Genomic DNA, 19,133 nt, shown 5'->3' on the forward strand with positions numbered 1-19,133 from the left:
ATGTTCTACTTATATATGGTTCAGCCTTAACTTCTATGGAGGAGTTACAAACTATCTTGACCGCTTTTTACTTTCTTGTTAAGATCACATAATGCTCAATGAGGCGTATATACACAGCAATTAGTTCAATGGCTGCACATCTTCTTTTGTCTGGTTGCTGCAGAAGAAGGGCCGGTCTTTCTCTTGAAGCCCGTTGCCTTGAGTACCCAGTTAATATAGTTAATTAATATCTAACCATTTCCCATTCTTGCCGTATCAGTGTTACGAAACCCTGGAATTATTCTGGGTCACGCTGGTGCCATGGTTCATAAGGCTAATAAACTGTCACATGTATCTCATTCCATTTAGTCATTTTTACAGGTGATCCTGTAAGCCTCCTTTACAGGAGCAACAGAGGAAAATGGAAACATGTTTAATATGAGGCATGTAATTTGAGAGCTGGGAATTAACTCACATCCACGGTCTAGCCTTCTGGTGAATCTCTTCTGGGTTACTACCTGGATTGCCCATCTGAAGAAATCTCCCTTTTAGGAGTTAATGCCATATTACAGTTATGTCACATAACAGCTGTTGCTAACATAGGGTTACATAAATGAAATGTTCAATTCCTGTCATTACAAGATCCCTGAGTCCCAAGCAGCACGACTGCTATTATTCATTCATAGCTAACTTTCCTACAACAACTGCATGGAATGAGATGATCTTCTGAGAAAAGAAATCAGTGAGACTTTGGGCCATCTTTTAACAACATTTGTGCATTCGAGATGCCAGAGGATCTTCAGAAACACTGACATCTCAAATTCTAGCTGATATGGTAGCAACTAGGCACCTACATGCTTTTAAAAATTCATCAGATGCCTGTTTGCCTGTGTGCCTTCACCCTCTTTTTATAGGCATGAGGTATTTCAAGAATTACTGTTCTTAGTAGAAAACACCAGGACGATGGCACTCATCATAATGAAAGGAAGATCTCTGAGACTGCATAAAAACTTACTTTAAACATAAAAAGGGAGAGTTTTTAATCCTAGGGAAAGTTATGTAACATGCTAATGTAAAAAACATTAAATGTCAACAAATTCTGCCAATATGTGTCCAGGGAGTTTGCAGTAATTCTCACTATAAAAGCATAACACTAGAAGGGAAATTTCACAAATTAATCAGTTTAAATATTTTATATCCTTTTTTTGTTGTTTTGGCTTTTAATATAGCAGCCATTCTTAAGTCACAAGCTATTGAGATCATAGATAAAAGAGAAAACGAATTACTCACTTATAATTATAATGAGAATGACTGCGCATACTACACCAAGGATGATCATCATCTATAAAAAGAAAGTTATAAGAAAGAAAAAGAGAAAGTCAGGTTTTCACATGAAAGACATTAACCCCTCAATTTTTTTGCTTTTACTTAGTGACTCATTCCTCATACTTTTAACTCTTGTAAGGACTCACTGCAACAGACTTGTTAAGGCCCCAAATTTAGTGTCAATTTTAAAACCAGCTGACCACCAACAATGGACATAGCCTCTTGTCAAAGCTAGCCAGTTCTTGCCTGTCAGCTAAAGATGCAGTGACCAACCTCAACCATTTCTAGCAATAAAGAAATAGTTAATTTCCAAAGTAAAACAACTCCAGTGGCTGGGGTCACCCATGGCCATGTACCACTTTATACCAGAGTCACTTGATCCCTTTTCCCCATGTTCCTGAAGTCAGTGAAGAGGCAGCTAGAGATGTCTAAAGCCCAGCAGCTATTTGTGCTGCTTTGTATGCTTGCGTTGTTGGGAGAAGCAGCCCATGCTAGCCAGAACAGTTTCCAGCACATTCTCCTGGAAATAGCTCATTGCAAAGCAGGAGTCTGCTCCCCCAGGAACAGGTAGAGCAGAGGCAGCTGTGCACAGATCACAGCAGCACTGAGCTGTGTGGCTCAGAGCCCCCACTTGAGACTCACTGAAAGCTAACGAGCCCTCCAGGGATGCTGCAGTCCAGTTGCCATTATTACCCCAGCGAGTAGTAAGACTGAAAAACAACAAACATGGGCATGTCAAATCAAGGCCTTCATTCCTCCTAACATGTGTCTGGAGGACAGAGCCAACCACTGGCTTGCAGGAGATTTTTTTTTTTTAATTTCTACCCTCTCTTTCCAGAGACTGGGAGCCAGAGGAAGGATGGGGAGATTGTTTGTCAGGATAAAGCAGGAAGGGACAATGAGGAAAGGAGAATGAGGGTAGGTTTGAAGGTCTAGTGTAGTGTAGATCATTCTGATGACTGCAGTCACATGGGTGAACGTAACTCAAAATCTGTGCTTGTAGCTCCCAAAAGTCCTGCTGCCTGCACTTCTAGGCATAAAAGAGGCCCAGAGGACCTACTCAGTTGAATTTCTAACCTAGATGCTTTTATTTCTGGAGTGTTTGTACATGTGGTTTACCCAGAATATTTTTTCTTGCTTTACATTTCATAGCACTGTGGATTGAAGAGACAAAGCAGACAACAGGCTAGCGAGAGATATATGTGGCATTCTCCCTTAGGAACAGGTGGTTTTATTTTGGGTGGACATAAGTAGTCAGCAGGAAAGTCGGTATTGAGAAATGGAAATGAAGCTGAACTTTTGGCATAGGGTTCATGTTGGCGGTGCATGAGTAGAAAGAAGCAAAGACGTGAGTCTTAGAAGAGTAAGAGGAAATGAAGTTTCTGGGTCCAAAATCCACAAATACTGGAGAAAGTCTGAAAAAGCAAAGGAGAGTGAGATTCCCTCTGCTCTTGGGAAAGGATTAGACTTTGAAGACAGCAGAGAAGGCAGCTGGTCAGTGAAAGTCCTGCTCTATCCTAACCAGCCCCTCTTTATAAAAGACTGTAATTTCCTCCCTTCTCACAGCAATTTGTGGAATCCAGTTTGGGGTATTTTTTATAGTTTACCATCCTGAAGGAAAATCAAAAGGCTGATGATCCCCACAAGAAAAAAGCTTCTTTTCTCCCATTGCTAGAGTTCACTGCACCTGACCAGGTTTTGCGATTCACACAGAGAACTGACATGAATCGACATGGAATGCCTTCCCATCCCTATTTGAAGGCACTGGTGAAGCACCAAAAATTGTATCGACATTTTACATGCTGCACAAATTATGGGTTCTGGTAAAGATCAAAGTTGCTTGACCTATGGAGTCTCAAGGTCAAGGCACCTCTTTCTTGCCTTGACAAGAAGAGATGACTCAGAGGTGCCATCCTGCAGGCAAAGTCCCACTAAATGCAAGTGAAAGCAATTCCTGCCATGAAGTGATTCTCAACAAGAATTTATATTCCTTACCTTGCAATTTTTCCACCAGTATTTCCTCTTCAGTTTGGCTGCACTGGTCTCAAACTGTGAGGCACCTGCTTGCAATGCATCTGCCCGGTTGTCAAGCTCCGACAGCTTCTGGTCTCTTTCCAGCACCTTATCCACGTTCATTCTAATGATGTCAACCACCTACAAAGGCACAGACGCATGTGAGACTCCTCACACAGGAAAGCTGAAGGACACCTGTCTGTTCACACCCTGAAATACCACACATCATCCTAAACTCAGCCATTTGCCATTATGATGTGTGATGGCATTACCTGGACTGTGCCTCAAAATCCCAGCCTATGGAAACACACCCAGTGAAAACAAGGTGAGCACAGCTGCACTGTGCTCAGGTGCTCTTAAAGGTAGAAAATAAAAAGACATCATGAAATACCATAGTTAGTTTTATTAAAGTTTTTGATTTCTTTTACATAGATACAAAAACCTGATGAAGATCTCCATACCACAATTTGATTGACATCACTAAGAACAAGCCATTATTTTCCTTATACTTTTAATATCTTCCTTACTTGAACTAGAGAAATTATCTTGATAAAGGCCACTCTAAAGGGAACTGTATGCATTTCCTCACCAAAGAATTTTCTCATTCTGCAGATCTTTTGGGCAAGATGACTTCTCAGCCATAATTTGAAGTCCTGCTTGAAACTGGAGGAGGAGAATGTTTTACCTGAGCAAATTCAGCCTGAAGAGTAGCAAAGTGTTCATGCCACCTTACTGCACAGCCAGTACACCACAGGTAAGGGCTGTTCATATATATATTTTATACATTGGGTAAGATGAAAATCCTCTTCCAGCAAGCCAATAACTAAATGGAAATCCTGTAGCAATTCACCTCTAACGCAAATGTCAGACAGTGTAACTACTTCAGTAATGCTGTGTCCAAGTTTTCTAGCAGTGAATGAGGCTGATGGTCTGTAAATTCTCATACTCTATAAAAAGGAATTCCATGTTATACATATTTAATAAGATTTAACTATTACCTGCAAAAATCCAGAATTATTTAAAAGATACATTATTCAAATACAGTGAGATAAAATTGGTAGTGAAAGAATCTTTAAAAGGACTGGTCTCAAAAGGTCAGAAGGTCTCAAAAGATTTGTTCCACTTGTCTACCAAACCTAAACCAAAATGAAATGTTTTGGTCGATTCAAATTTCTTACTTGCTTTTCCAACCCAAAACCTTCCAAGCATTTAACTTCATATAAAATAATAATAATTTTTAACAGTATTAATTTCTCAGCTACTATTTAATTGAGTTTTAACATGGTACAATGATTTGTAGTGAAAATTTTAAACTATTTGAAAATGCTGAAGCAAAATACTCTACTATTTCCTACCCATTCAGTTAAATTTTTATGGTTTTTTCCCCTCCAGAACTACTTACTGAATCTAACCTGGCTGCAGTGAACACTTGTTCCAGATGAGATTTCATTTTTGTCAAATAAATAAATGTTTTCCTGGGCCTTAGAAAATAAGCTCTACGACGTCTGGAGGAATCAGATGAGAAAACCCAGTAGAGGTATACCTGAAATGCTATATGGGCATTAGTCTAGCATTAAAAAGATCAGTGGTTTCATGCAGACCCAAGGCTTCCTGCGAAGCCGGGCTGGGGAGCGGCGCTGCCCGTGGCTCTGCTGCCACCTACGGGTGACTTCCCCGCACGGCACGGAAGGAAAACAGCCGGAAAAGGTCTGGGAGAAAGGTCAAAGCCACGCTCCCAGCCCGGATCCTTCGGTATTGCAAACCAGCGTCACCCCAGTGACCGCACAGTGCTGGAAGGGCCGGTTTGCCTCCCTCGGCCATTCTTATAATTGTGATTTCCCTGTTAAAAAGGACCTGCCGACCACGTGCTATCAACTCCAAACCCGTATCAACTGCAGCCTCTCTCTCAAATGGAAGGCAAACCCCCCACGAACCCTGAATTTCACCCACATAGTCCTCAAATCCAAGAGCTACTCATTGCCCCCTCACACTGGGCAGAGTTCCTGCCAAACTTATGTCATCATCTTCACGAAAAGACAGATTTTCAAGTGTCCGAGTGAAAAGTGTCAGAGTATCTTAAACACAAAGGAGGGCTTCACTATCCTCACTGATGCCATCTCTACTGATCTACTTGAAGAGCCCTATGTATCTGACAGGCATCACTCATTTTTAGATCATAAAAAGCAATTATTTTTCATCTTTTAGGGACAGTTACTTTTGCTATCACTCACATAAACAATTACAGGACCACCATGATGTAACATGTTCAGGACAAGAAGGTTATTTCATTATTCTGACCCAAGACAAAAGCTAAAATGTAACATTTCTTTCCCCACTGGAAGAAATACTCCACTAATGTCAGTAAAGTTAGTGGGATGTGAAAATCAGAGATAAAGAGAGAACGTGGTCTAGACATTTCTGCAACCAGAGGATGTTGTGAACACATCCAAGCACCAACAATGGGGAAGACCAGAAAGTCACTGTTCCAGATTTTCAGCAAAGAAAAGGTTCTCAAAAAGACAAAGCCCATTTTGACAGGTGCATTTAACTCATCTTAAGAAATTCATGTGAGTTGGGTATTTTGAGGTCTTCTCTACTATCTTTAAAGCATGCCTGAAGCTTTTGAAAATAGAGGCCTTTATGCATGTAAGAACATATTTTCTAATGTGTATTTTATCAAATTGGCATTTAAGAATCACACAAGCTCTGCACACTTCACCATAGACAGTAAGCAATTAGTTACTTAAGTCTTTGGAGGGGTTTAACAATATTCTTTCCTTAATACCCAGCACACAAGTGCACACAGCAGGTGTGTAAGGACGCTACAGCTGCTACTGTCCTTCTGGTGTACTCAGGGACCGCACCCATGAGCAGTGGTGTGCTCACTACTACCATTCCCAAAACAGGTAGATGGACACTGGCATTACAGCCAAGGTGCAACAAGATTTTAAGGATCCAAGCTGGAACAGACACCTGGTCCTCCAAGATCAAGAAAAGAAGTGGGGATTTGTTAAAGATGCTGTTATGACGTCATGTGTGGGAATAAGTTGTGATGATTAATCAATAGAGCTCTTGCTAATGAACACAGCCCTCAGCTGCTTAATTCTGATGGTTTTAATCTATCTATGAGAAGCTGATGGCCTGTCTCTGTGAAACAGTCTGCGAAATTAGCATCTAACCTTTAGGAGTGCAGGAACACACTAGAAAAGCTGCTTCCACTATGATATTTCCTCCTAACCAGACTGACTGGGAGGAATTCCTCAGTTGGCACCAATGCCCACATTTAATCTGCCAAACTGTTACTGGTACAGGGATGTTTATATTCAGAATCCCTCTTGTACTGTCTGCCTCCTCATAACTGCCGTCCTTTGATAAATCTCATTTCCCAGATCCACGGCCTTCAGATGAGCAGGTGGGAACCTGGGGGAGGAAACCAACCACAGCAGCACCATTGTGGTGCACAACAGATCACTTGGAGCCACTTACCTCGTCCACCTGGGCTTGTGTCTGCTGCAGCCGCTTGTTGCTGGACACACTGGTAGCAGGAGGAGGCCCTGCAGCCGCTGCAGCACCGGTGGGACCTTGGGTAGAAGCTGGAACAGACCTAGATCAAAACCAGAGAATGTAAGTGACTGAAACTATCTTTATTTGCTCACTACCCCTTCTCTGGAACTAGTAGAAAGTACCTATCTCTTCAAAGAACTTTTCCATTGTTTCAACCCATGTTTTCCATTCCTGGATCACAACCCTACTATTCCATACCACAATCAGTTTTCACACTGTTTCTTGATAGGACTTTATCAAACTCTTCCACCTCCCTTGCTGCCTTTCTAAACAGCAAACAATTCAGATTATCTACCCTAAGTTAGGCCAATGGCCAAACGGATCACAGGCCTGACTAGCAGGGCAGAGCTTATATCCCACTAAGGAAACACATTCTGCTCTGGGTACTCTGTGTTAACACAGTAAGAGCCAGGGCCGTGACCCTGTCTTCCTTCTCAGTGTGCTGAGTAAAGCACTGCCCTGCTCCTTGGTGTTTGGACTTAACCAAGTAAAGATAAACAGAAGGAGAGGAGAAAGACATGGAGGAGGAAGTGGGGGTGAGAATTGCACACAGCATGGGGTTAGTCATCGCTGGCATTCAGCAATGCTGAACCTCCCCACTGGTGGTCACCAAATGCCCCATCAGAGCAGCTTAAGCATCTGCCACAGACCCTAGATGAGTATTTGCAGCAATGCTGTAAATAGAGCCCTGATCTTCTGCACAGTAGCTCTTAAACTTCAACACTAGCTTTCTCCAGTTTGCTCTATAACAAAGGACAAAAGAAAGCGTCCTGAAAATCCAAGAACAGAGCTGGTCTGTCTCACAGTATGAGTTTGCACAGACAATCACCCTGCCAGCCTGAACAGGGTCCTTTAACCTTAGCCACTGATCCTTCACACCCATGCTTTAACCTGTGAAACCTCACCTTTTCTTTCAAGGGACCCCTCTCACTTATTCCCACAGGGAAATAAAACCCTTCCTGAAGCTGCAGAGGAAATCCCTAAGCATGTGAACTGAAAAATATCACAAATCCCACTCATGCATTACCAATGCCTTCCCACAGTGACAGACTGAGAGAACACAGTGTTTCTCTGTGAATCATTCCCTTCTACATCCTGGGGTCTGATTAATGCTGCTGGAATTATGGCCTCATTAATACACTGTCAAAACGCCTGGGGGCACTCAAGTTAGTTCCCCAAAGGTACCTTAAGCTGCAAAATTCAGTTTGACAGTATTGCCTGAGGGCTGAGATCCCTGTGGATAACACTGGCCCTCAGAAGCTCCCAGAGATGGAGCAGCTGTTTGCAGACCTGCAGCACTGCTGTAACTTACACTTCACTTTTTAACTGTGGGTGAGAATGTCATTAGCAAGCTTTAGCTGAAAGAAAAGAAACTGAGCCATGCACTGCTTGGTCATCCTTTGAGGACCTCACAGCCACAACTAACAACATAGAAAAACAGATGCTGCTGCCACCTGCAATGGAATCACTCCATCAATGGCCATGGGCCAGCATCCCAACAGGATTTATTCTGAGTTGTCACAAAGGACAAAAATCTGACTATAATGCACATCACACTCACACAACACAAAACAAGATCTCCCTGGAGCATCAACAGCTTCAAAGGGAGATCCTGGTACAACAACAGAGCCAAAATTGAAACTGTAAAATGTCTTTGCAGTTAAGGAAGTAAATAGGCATTTTCCCAATAGAGACAAGCAGAATTTTTTCTGTGGAAACACTGTGTTACTACTACAAACATTAAGAGAGTTTCTCTCTTGAGTTACACACTGTTAGAATCCCAGAGACTGCAGAAGGGGAGTATGTGAGAAGAGTTTTTCCCTGCCACATGTTTTGCTGTAAGCGTATCTTATAAATGCAGTGATGTTCTTGGTCAGAGCTACGAGAGAACTCCACAGTTTGGAGCTCTGCCATGTACCTTTCCTGCCTAGTAATTCTCATCTTTTTTTTGCACCTCCCAAGCTGTCCTTAAAATGACTTGACATACAGTAGACACTTTCAAGGTTGTTCTCTTCCAGCATTCTTGCTGCCATCTCATTTGGTTTCAGCTGCATTTTCTGGGGCTTCTCTGCTCCCTGTATAGGGGAGGAAAGGATGGGAAGAACGGGTGCTTTTACAGCTGCCCTGACCGTCCAGCAGGAGTTACTGCAACCACCAAAGAGAGATGACAATCTTTATGCTAAGGCACAGCAAGCTTGTAATTAACATACCCATCTTAATTTAATTACCTAAAATCCAATTCCAGAGTAACCAGAGCTGGGTGCTGCCTGCAGTGCAGAGCTACTCTTTCCAAACCTTTTGTCTCTGGAACTGTGCTCTCCTTACACAGTTAGAGCAGCAGCCTCGGTCACGGCCTCGACAGTCAGAGCACTGAGCTGCCCCAAGCAGAAGAACACTCACCCAAAGAGAGAGGGACAGCACAAGCTCCCAGACAGGCTCAACAAAGGCAGCCCCGAAGCTCATGGCTTTAATGCCACCAGCAGCCCTTGCAGGTTACCAAGGCAAGAGCCCTCTCCCATCATGAGGCAACACACAATATCAAAAACAAATACACAAGATACCTGCATCCCCTCCTGGCCTCCCAGGGCACTACAGAACAGGACAGAGGGGTCCCAGTGCTTCTGGCTCCGCCCTACCAGTGTGTGAGCCCTGTAGAAAGCATCCTGGCTGGGAAGAAGACAGCACCTCAGTGTGCTAATGTGGCTCCAGTCCCACAGAGCAGCCAGTAAGAGTTTGGTTTTGAACCTAAGATTTCTGGGAAAGAAGGGAACTGAAGGCCTGCATCACTTGAAAGCACAGACATTCTCTGTGGTATCATAGTGCAAAAATCCTAGAATTGAAGTCCATCCTCCATTTACATAATTCTTCCTGCATTTACATAATTCTTCCATTATTGCCTCTGTACCATGTCGTATCAGTTTATAATTTCTCAGAAGCGTTATTCAAAGAAATTTATGCAAAAATATTAGCACTATGTTGGAGAAGCCTCCTTTTGAAATACATGATGCATCACAACTTTAAAATATAATTTTTCATGGTCTGGCATGATTTTGTGGAGCTACAAAAGAGTGAAAAATCCATATAAAAGCTCCACCACTAGGCCCCTAGCCATCAGACTTGTGTACTTTTTTTAGGAAAAGGAAAACAATTACCACTGGTGCTGAGAACCTCCATTCCCAAGAACAAGTCAAATTAATTCTGAAAGAGGAACAAAATTCTATTATTGCTGGTGAAAAAGGATATGAATCCCTAGCAAATACTCTTAAATGGAACCACTCTGTGACATCAGAGCACTGGAGTACACTCTGGGAGAGTGATGAGTACACTTACTTCGGGACAACTACACCACTTGCTTAGAGCGTCAGCAGCCAGGTCAGTCTTTATATAACATCAGTTTCATCCCCACTCCCCACAAGCCAGATTTGGATCAGTTAGCACATGAGCAACCCAACAGACTGAAAGCACTGCAGGGTCTGTGTATGCAGCCACCTTGGAAGAAACATTCAGGGACTATCTGAGTGATTCAGCAAAATGGTCTCAACTGACTCAGACATCCTCAGTTCTTCTAGTTGGGCCTGAAACTGGTAGGTCAAATTCATGACTAAGAGATTTGTCATCTTGCTTAGATGTTTTGCAAGCAACTTGCAAAAGTTAGATCTGACAGTTAAAGGGAGCTGCAACTCTTAATTGAAAGAGAATTGGAGATATCCAGTGTTACTGTTTTGCATTTCAGCACTGGCTGAAGGAACACTAAGGATGATTGTGTATCTAATATTTTGGGAAACCATCTGACACACACTTTCATTTTTGTTCATATGTGTGAGCTACACAGCAGAATTTTTTCACTTTGTCAGGCTAGGGAAGGGAGATTCATGATGCAAATTCCAGGAGGACACCAGGCCACCACTGTGACTTGGTACAGTTTACATTAGAACCTCCAAGGCTGCTTTCAGCATCTTCTTTTATCCATCCAAAGTGCTTTTTAAAGCCTCCAACTATAGGACCTAATCCCTTCAAAGTCTTTATCCTAACAACACTGCAATAAGCTAAGGAAAAGCTACTATCCCCACATATGGCTGGGAAACAGGTACAGGGAGGTTAAGTGACTTGCTCCATGGTACAGAAAGCCTGTGGCAGAGCAGCCCAGCCCTCTTCATTGTCATCCTTCTGCTCCTCTCCAACTACTGACTCAAGTCAAAGCTCACAACCTATTTCTAATAGCAGGAGTTATTTTCTACCCCTCAGACTTAAACAGTGAGAAACACAGCTAAAGCTGACAGCACAAGGAAAGTGAGAATCACATCAGACAGCTTTAGGGGGTGTCAGCTGGCAGAGCTCAGGGGAGGGGCAGTGAACGTGCAGCAATGCAGCAGATTTGACTAATGATCCCTACCAAAAATGAAATGAAGCAGGCAACTTTTTAAGAACCCCAATCGGAGTCCTCTTTCCTCAAACCCTTTCCCTGTTGTTCAAATAAAACAAAATTGCACTGCCTCTCTTCCTACTTTTTTTTTTAACTGTTCAGGTATCATATTCGTGTAGTACATATTTACTGTTGTAACTTATGTATATTTAAGACACTCTTTTTCCATATGGACCCCTTCAAAAGGCACCTATCCATTTGGGTTTTGCTGTGTAAGTAGAATCTGACAGTCTGTGATTTCAAAGGCATTTGAAAAATACACCAATTCCCTGCCCCCCCCCCCCCTTAACTGTAAAATAAATCTGAACACTTCCATAGCTTTGTACTCTTGAGATTTAACTCTAAAACAATTATTAAAATTAGCTACAAATGCAAATTTATACACTACTTTAGTGGCTATGCATGTCAGTGAAGATTCTGGCCCAAAGAGTAACTGCAGAAACAAACCTGTCTCACGTTGTTCCCAGTGCAGAGAATATCCATCTGTGAATTGAGATGCACTGGAAAGCTTTGAGGCACGGAGGATCTCTAAGGAAATAAAGGAGCTCTATAGCCCTGGGGGGTTGCTGTTTCGGACTTGCTTTGTCTATTCCTATGCAGTAACAGCTAAACCAATTTTTCCACTGATAGTTTGCAGAGAGGGACTTTTACTGACAATACTTTGAGTCTTCTGCATTCTGGAGGAATTTGGAGGTTTCCAGCTTACTGTTAATCAGATGCTACCACATGGGATTTTTTTTCTGCAGGAGGTCAGTTTAGCCAACACTCACAAAAAAAGCTTTCTTACCAATCAGTGTGGCTATATGAGGTTTGACACAATCCTAACAAAATCCAGTCTAATAAATAGAGCAGACTAAAATTCTGTGCTTGTCTATTCACGTGTCATCTCTCAAAGAAATATATTTTTAAACTCCTTAAGATTTGAGCCTTCCAGACTCAAGTTCTTAGCTGTACAGACTTAACAACAGCATGGGCCTACCACAGTTGTGTGTGGACAGTCATCTTTCTCTTTGTGTCCAGGAAAGAGACATTAGTTATCCATCCCAGCACCTCCTACCGAGTTATTTGGTTTTGCCATAGTGAAATGGCATAGTGTCAAATGGCAGGTCCTGTTACTCTTTGAAAACCACACACTAATTCTGTCACGAGAGGTGTAGAGAAACTTAGAGCACCCCCATAAAATTAAGTGTTCTTCAGGTTCTCATTCTTCTTACAAGTAGACAGTGATGTTCTCTGCCTGCAAAAACTCTCCAGAAAGACAACCGTGGCTAGAGACCGTGACCTCCCACTTCTGAGATAATGCTCTCAGTAGGGTAATTTGCTTTTCAGTTCAGTTGCCCACTAATTATACGTATTTCAGATTTCTAGCTCATCTTCCCCCCTCCAGTTATTAACTAGCCTATTTTAATAGGCTACATTTATCCTTGTTTTCATTCTACTAATGTCACTTTCGCAGGGGAACAAAAAAAAGCTGCTCAATGGGAGTAAAGAAAGCCATGATATCATAAAACTGGTTAGGCTGAGGAGATAATTAGCTGATTGATGGAGGAGTATCACTGCTGGGCTAGTGGACATTTGCAGACTGTGGCTGGAGGGATTTTCAGACTACAGAAAAATGTAGAAAAATTAGCCCTCTGAGGTCTCACAGAGGGAGCAGATTTAGCTCTCAACAAGAGCAAACAGGCTTCCTTCACTTACAAGGCAAGCATCACTGCTTGAACAGAGATGTTGTTCTTAACTGGTTTTTTTCGTATCTGAGCCCTTCAGTATTCAGTAAAAATGTGACTATTGACAAGTAAATGGCTACAGACTTAAACTTAGACTCATTCCATTCTATGACTATCAAATTTCAAGTTATTCCTCATGCTATTTGTAATAACTGTGTAATGAGTAATAGTGAATCGGTGGTAGAATAAAACCCCACATATAAAAGAAATTAGCATTTGAGATGTCTTCATTTTGTGAAGAAAGTTCTGCTTTGAACACAGTTCTGTTCTCAAATGTGCTTTTCATGTATTACCAACAATATTCTACATGGACTCTCCCTTATTACCAAATATTTACTCTGATCACCAGCCAAAGGATAATACTCTGCATTTAATGTCCTGGGAACACATTTAATTAAATATTCCCACTAGTTTATTATGACTGCATTAACCATCTGGTGTGCTAAATATGCACACAGAGGAAAAGGAGAGGAACCCTAAGACATCATCTTTAATTTGATCAACACTTGTTAAGTTAGTAATGACCAACTGATTTATCTCTTCCAGTATCTTCTATTCAAGCCAAACAAATGTTGCTTACAAAACCACCAACACCTGAATTCTAAATCCCGCCAGTTAGTCCAGCCAAATGATTTTTGTGACAAGCACAAGAATTTTCCAGAAAGAGTTACATTATTTCCATAATTTCCTCTAAATTATGGCCTTCACAACAACTAGTAGTGGTGACTCAGGTGGAGTTTCTGTTAGTCAGAAAAGTAACAGAAGGCAGGATTCCTCTTCCAAACTATCAACACCACAGAATTTTTTAGATCCTTCTTTCCTCTTGCTGTCATCTTTTGCAAAGTCCGTGGCTTAAGATAAAGTCAGCTCAATGCAGGGATGTTGCTTCATGTGTTAAGCTCTGCTCATGCTTTGCAGAGTAGTCCATGGATTTGCTTGAAGGACAATTAAGGGTTAGATGACTCAGGGTGTCAGCATTCACATTCTATATTCGCAAGTTAAAAACTCAGAACTACAGTATGGAAGCCAACCATCTAACATATCCTAGTCTTAAGTGGTCATTAATCCAAAAAAGCACCTGCACATACAAACCAGTTCTGCCATGCCTTTAGATCCCACTGGACTAGCCTCATCTTGACATTTAACCAGGCAAAAGTAGGGTTTAACAAAATTGTAGGGAACTAATGAGGCAGACAACCAAGCAGACAGTCGCCATAATAACCTGTAACCTATCTGACCCACTGAAAAGAGTTCAGTGTGCTACTTAAACTGCAATTAGGAACTGCACTGACCCAGACTAGACTAGCCAAGTCTCAGCTCTAACACACCACGATGTGGGGTTTCATTTTTACACCACAGCACTTGCCTCTCCAAAAGCAGGGGCAGTGGAGAGAGTTCAAATCAGGTCACTGTGGGAAAAACTACCAGAGGGGAAGGCAGAGGTCCCTCGTTGTGAGCTGGCTGGCTCGTGGGGCAGCCCCAGGCACCTCGCTGCTGCTGGTGGTGAGACCTCTGCTCCCCCGCTGCCAACACGGCACTGGCACAGGAGCAGCGGGGACTTTGCCCTGACAAACCTCTGCATGAGACTGCCCAGATCTGAAGCTAATCTCGGACCAAACTACAGATATTGTTTCACAGCTACAAGGACTGCAAATTTATATACTTACATACAGAGCACTGAAGAAAACCCCAAACCAACTCTAAAGTAAATCTCCTTTTGAGGTAATTTCCATAGACTGACCTGTGACTTCAGCCAACTTTAGCCCCATTCTGTGTGTTTTTTCTTAGAAAAGGGTTAATTCTCATTTGCTGGTATGAAACTAATTGTAATCTTTATACTACATAAGATTTTTTTTCATTAGAGAATGGAAGCAAATACAGGTGTAAGCAATAATAAAAAGCCTTTCTCTTAATATTTATATGAACATTATATTATAAAAAGAAATGTAATTTATTGTTTTCTACATTTTGGTGTTTAAATTCATAATTTGCTTAATTTGCATCAGGCTGCTTTCAGATAGAAATTAGTTTAGTAAAACATATGGAAATAATTTATGTGATATCTTCATAATAGTTAATAACTAAAATCTATCTTCAGTGCAATGTCTACACAGAAGAATACCAAAACACCGTATTGCACTAACATCAATTTTTAGAAGGACATGTTCCTAGGTAGTATTGATTGCACATTCTATTAATTCTTACAAGATTTCATAATTGGCAGGTTTCAGGCTCTTGAAATAATTTCTCTTCACTAGCTAAAAGAACACAAACTTCTTTTTTTCCTTTTTTAATTTTTTTGATGCTTTTCAACCTGTTAACCTTGAGTATCTGGGTTATGATGTGGGCTAAAGGCAATAAAACTGGCACAAAGATCAGGTCTGTGATCTAATTTTGTCTCAAAATGGTTACTATTTCAAGCCAGTTCAATATAGATTAAATCTTGTGTATGTAAATGAACTCACTGTTACAAAAAAATTACCAGAATTTTCTTTTACAAAAGTTCTTTATGCTCCATTAGCCGCATATGTTCTTATGTTAATGTGGTTCATCTGAGCTGAAGTGGTCTTTAAATCCCTGAGAGCTCTTGACTTTGCAAGCTGCAGTGGTAGCAACCTTTGCCACTTCAGTAACTTCAGTTACTTCAGTTCTGTCCTGCACACTGAGGTTACGCACCTGGAAAAATAACACAGACACTGACCATCACAGGAAGAGTTGCACTTTTCTCCCTAGAAAACTTTATTAAAGGAATTTTAGTTTATAAATGGAAAAGTGCTTTTACTGGGCATAAGAAGACACATCCTCCCCCCCCCCCCAACTACAAAATGCCAACAAACCGAAGCAAAGAAGAGATTCAGCAGAGAAGTCAAATCCTGGATAACACAAAGCCTTTATTTTTCTTGCCCTAAGTTACTGATGGGAAATTAGGGAAAGAAAAAGCTGATAGCAAACACACAACACTGGACTAAAGCATAAATCACTGCAGTATACCAGGCTGTGCGAGAGAGGAAGCCTAATGGAACAACGCTTTACTCAGTGCCTTGGTGAGATACACCTGAAACAACGCAAGAATAAAATAATGAATAGACTGAAAATGACTCAGTATCATTGCTGCCATTTCTTACTGGAAGATAAGAACTGCAATCTGCCTCGATAACAAACTGTAGGGCAAAGAGATAAATAGCAAACATGTTGCTAGAGAAATGTTTCCAAAACTCAGGACTCTAAAGCTTGAGTACATTTAAAGAAGCCCAGTGATGTTAAATACCCTGGTCTGCCAGACCTTCCAGATTCACAACCCTGTTCTTTGAAGCTTCAGAGCAATCCCTAAGGACACAGTTTAATGGAAATGGCCAGCTCTATGCAAAGTCCCTATTTCTGAAGAGGTGCTGATGTGTTACATCATAGTTGGACATCGCCTGTGCTTCTCAAGCACAGGAGTAAGAGCATCCACTATTTCTAACTTTCTGTGTAGGCTTCCAGTTTCGTGGGATATACCCTAAGGAGTAAACAGGCAGCAGCTGGGCAGGGAGTGGGAGGGAAGGATCAGGGTAGAGTTTGACTCAGCTATCCCCTACTCACTGACTCATGTGCTGGTGCAGAAGAGACTGCTGTCATTTGCTGCTGGTTGTAGTCAGTTAAAAGTTAACTCTGAAACAGAGAAGCAAGGAGGGCTCTCAAAGGAGTAGTAAGACTGATAAGCTTTCCTTGCTTTTAAGTAATATTTACTTAAGAGTGAAGGATGTTTTTTGTGCCTGTCTTTTAAGAGACTCCAATTAATACCTAGGAGGCTTTGGGGCTTCCCATTTGCCTATACATTACTTCCCAGAATTGCTGATGCATTTTAGAAGTAAATCAACTCTTAACATGTTTGTTTGTTTTTAAAGTCCCAGGAACAAGAAAACAGCTGAAAGAAAGTCACATTTCCACCAGCAGTGTTTTTGTAGCCTATCTATATATATGCCACTGCTGTTCAGTGACAGTTTCATCACAGCTAAACTTTATAGGGTAATTACCATCTCTACTTATATTAAAGCTTAATTACCAGGAGGCTTGTTAAGTTTAAATCTTGTCTAACTACTTGGCCAAGAAAAGTGCAGTGAATTATTTTATCCCACCTATTCAATACTTAAATAACAGTATGTGCAAGTGTTAGAGAACAGCAAAGGTATCTGCACAGAGAGCCGAACTTCCACCGTTATTTCTCCCAAATTGTCACGTTCAGTCTCTGAAGAGCTTCCATGAAGCGCAGCTATCATTCACAAGTGACAGTGTCCTATCACAGGCACTCCACCTTCCCACAGTGTTATGATTCACACACAATGTACCGTCTTCCCAGTTTCAACATCCATCAATTGCTAAAACTGCATTCCATTTAACCAATCAAATACATTAAAGCAATAAAGGGAAAGTTCTCATTTCAAGTTCTCATTGAATTAAAAAAAACGCCAAAAACACAGAACATTTTGAATACAACAAAACCAGATATTTAAAGACCTTTTAAAGAAGATTTTTGAGATTGTTTTGCCAAATAAATTGCTTGGTAAACTAATGTAAATTCATGGAATACCTCCTAACAGAAAATTATGAACTATATTGAAACTTAAAATGTATAAAGTAAGATTGGTCTGTAAGATAACAGCCACCTCTCCTAAACTCCCCATGGATCCTCATGGGATCACCGAGAGCCTTGTAGTTTCTCCTTAGGCTAAGCTCCCACCTTTATTTTACCACCGATTTTTTTAATGACCATTTTGCTTTACACAGAGACCTATGTTTAAATCACATTTCCAGAACCCCTAGTGTGATTTCTGAAGCTCGCAGGCATGCTCTGTGGATCAACCTGTACATTTGAAAAATGCTACAATCCAGAAATTGAACTTCAGTTTTGCTTTTTCTTCCCCCAATAAATCCATAAACATCTACTAATTCAGTAAAGACCAGCTTACTCTGGTTGTGTCTTTCAGTTTTGTAACATTCAAGAGACTGCCTTTTGCTATTTGTGAAAATGCCTGAACATTTTCATGCCTGAAAATCTACAGTGAGTTGCATCACTATAAGCAGTCCTTGGGGTTCTCTGGGTAAATGGAAACATTCTCCTCCGTGTCTGCTGAAGGAGTATTTCTATTTTGCTTCCCATTCATCTGAAACTTGGAAGTTAATTACTTTTACAATACTTCAAAAGTAACCACTTGTTTCTCATCTCCTTCTTCAGAAATAAAAAGTCATTGGAATTGTGAAGGAACATTTGGGATTTAAATTTATACTTTAAAAGTCAAAGACTTCATCAAAATTTGAATTGTCCATATGTTATTCAAGTGACAAGAAGAACTGCTGAGAGTCATACTTGGGACAAAACAACACATTTACAATCAACCATAAACTCCTGTTTTTATAAATAAAGAAGTCAGATGACTGAAGCATTCCCATAGTTAGCATTCCCTGCCCTCAAAACTACCCTTCAAGCTCTTTCAGTCTTTCCATCTGTGTTATATCCCTTGAAGGGCAAAGTATCCTGCTACTACAATTCTGATACAGATACATACTTCAGAAGCAAATGTTATTCATGCATTTTATTTCCATAAAAAAACTAAATAACTTTCTTCTACTATCTCAACTAAATATTGGGAATTACATCCACCTGTCCACAACAAATTCACCCTACCTACAGCAAGATTCAATGCACTGATAGAGTTATTACTTTTTTATTACTATTCCTTTTTGGCCTCTGTATCCTTGTGCAGCGGAGTCATCCCTCTGGGGCAGTGCTGTGGTGCACTGGCACAGCAGGTCCCAGACTCCCAGTTCTCCCAGCATTACTGGGAGCCCTGTGTATGGCACACCTGATGACAGGCAAACAGGGGAAGGAATGTGCAGGGCTGGAGCCAGTTCCCTAGGTAACCAAGCAATGTTTTAAAAGGGAAAGTGGTACCACTGATAAGTAAATAAATGCACACAATGAAGGCCCACACACATGACTAACTTTCCTAGATACCACGGACAATAGAGAATGGCAGAACGTGGAAATTCATGGATCTTGCACCTGTGAGGAAACAGACAAATTTCTCCCCAATGAGATGGTTAAGTAACACCCTCATTCA

General features: G+C 41.2%; 1 protein-coding gene and 1 long non-coding RNA gene across 3 annotated transcripts in view; one reads left to right on the forward strand and one right to left on the reverse strand.

Moving 5' to 3' along the window:
• Window positions 1-19,133, forward strand: part of LOC121671296 — a 50,518-nt gene that overhangs the window by 24,311 nt on the left and 7,074 nt on the right. Inside the window, exons 2-3 of the long non-coding RNA XR_006018469.1 lie at window positions 3,931-4,072; window positions 6,708-6,942. This is a non-coding gene — a long non-coding RNA (uncharacterized LOC121671296). The remainder of the gene's footprint in view (window positions 1-3,930; window positions 4,073-6,707; window positions 6,943-19,133) is intronic.
• LOC121671295 (vesicle-associated membrane protein 2-like) overlaps window positions 1-19,133 on the reverse strand; it is a 51,788-nt gene that overhangs the window by 9,924 nt on the left and 22,731 nt on the right. The window contains exons 2-4 of one of the 2 annotated variants that reach the window (XM_042042714.1): window positions 6,805-6,922; window positions 3,301-3,459; window positions 1,270-1,321 (exon numbers count right to left, since the gene is read on the reverse strand). In XM_042042714.1, the coding sequence (XP_041898648.1) occupies window positions 1,270-1,321; window positions 3,301-3,459; window positions 6,805-6,922 (329 nt within the window). The remainder of the gene's footprint in view (window positions 1-1,269; window positions 1,322-3,300; window positions 3,460-6,804; window positions 6,923-19,133) is intronic. The other variant, XM_042042713.1, reaches the window with a different exon arrangement.

Source organism: Corvus kubaryi, unplaced genomic scaffold, assembly GCF_017639235.1.
Source record: "Corvus kubaryi isolate FWS band 111438036 unplaced genomic scaffold, C.kubaryi_AGA036_p1.0 37397, whole genome shotgun sequence".
NCBI lineage: Eukaryota > Metazoa > Chordata > Aves > Passeriformes > Corvidae > Corvus > Corvus kubaryi.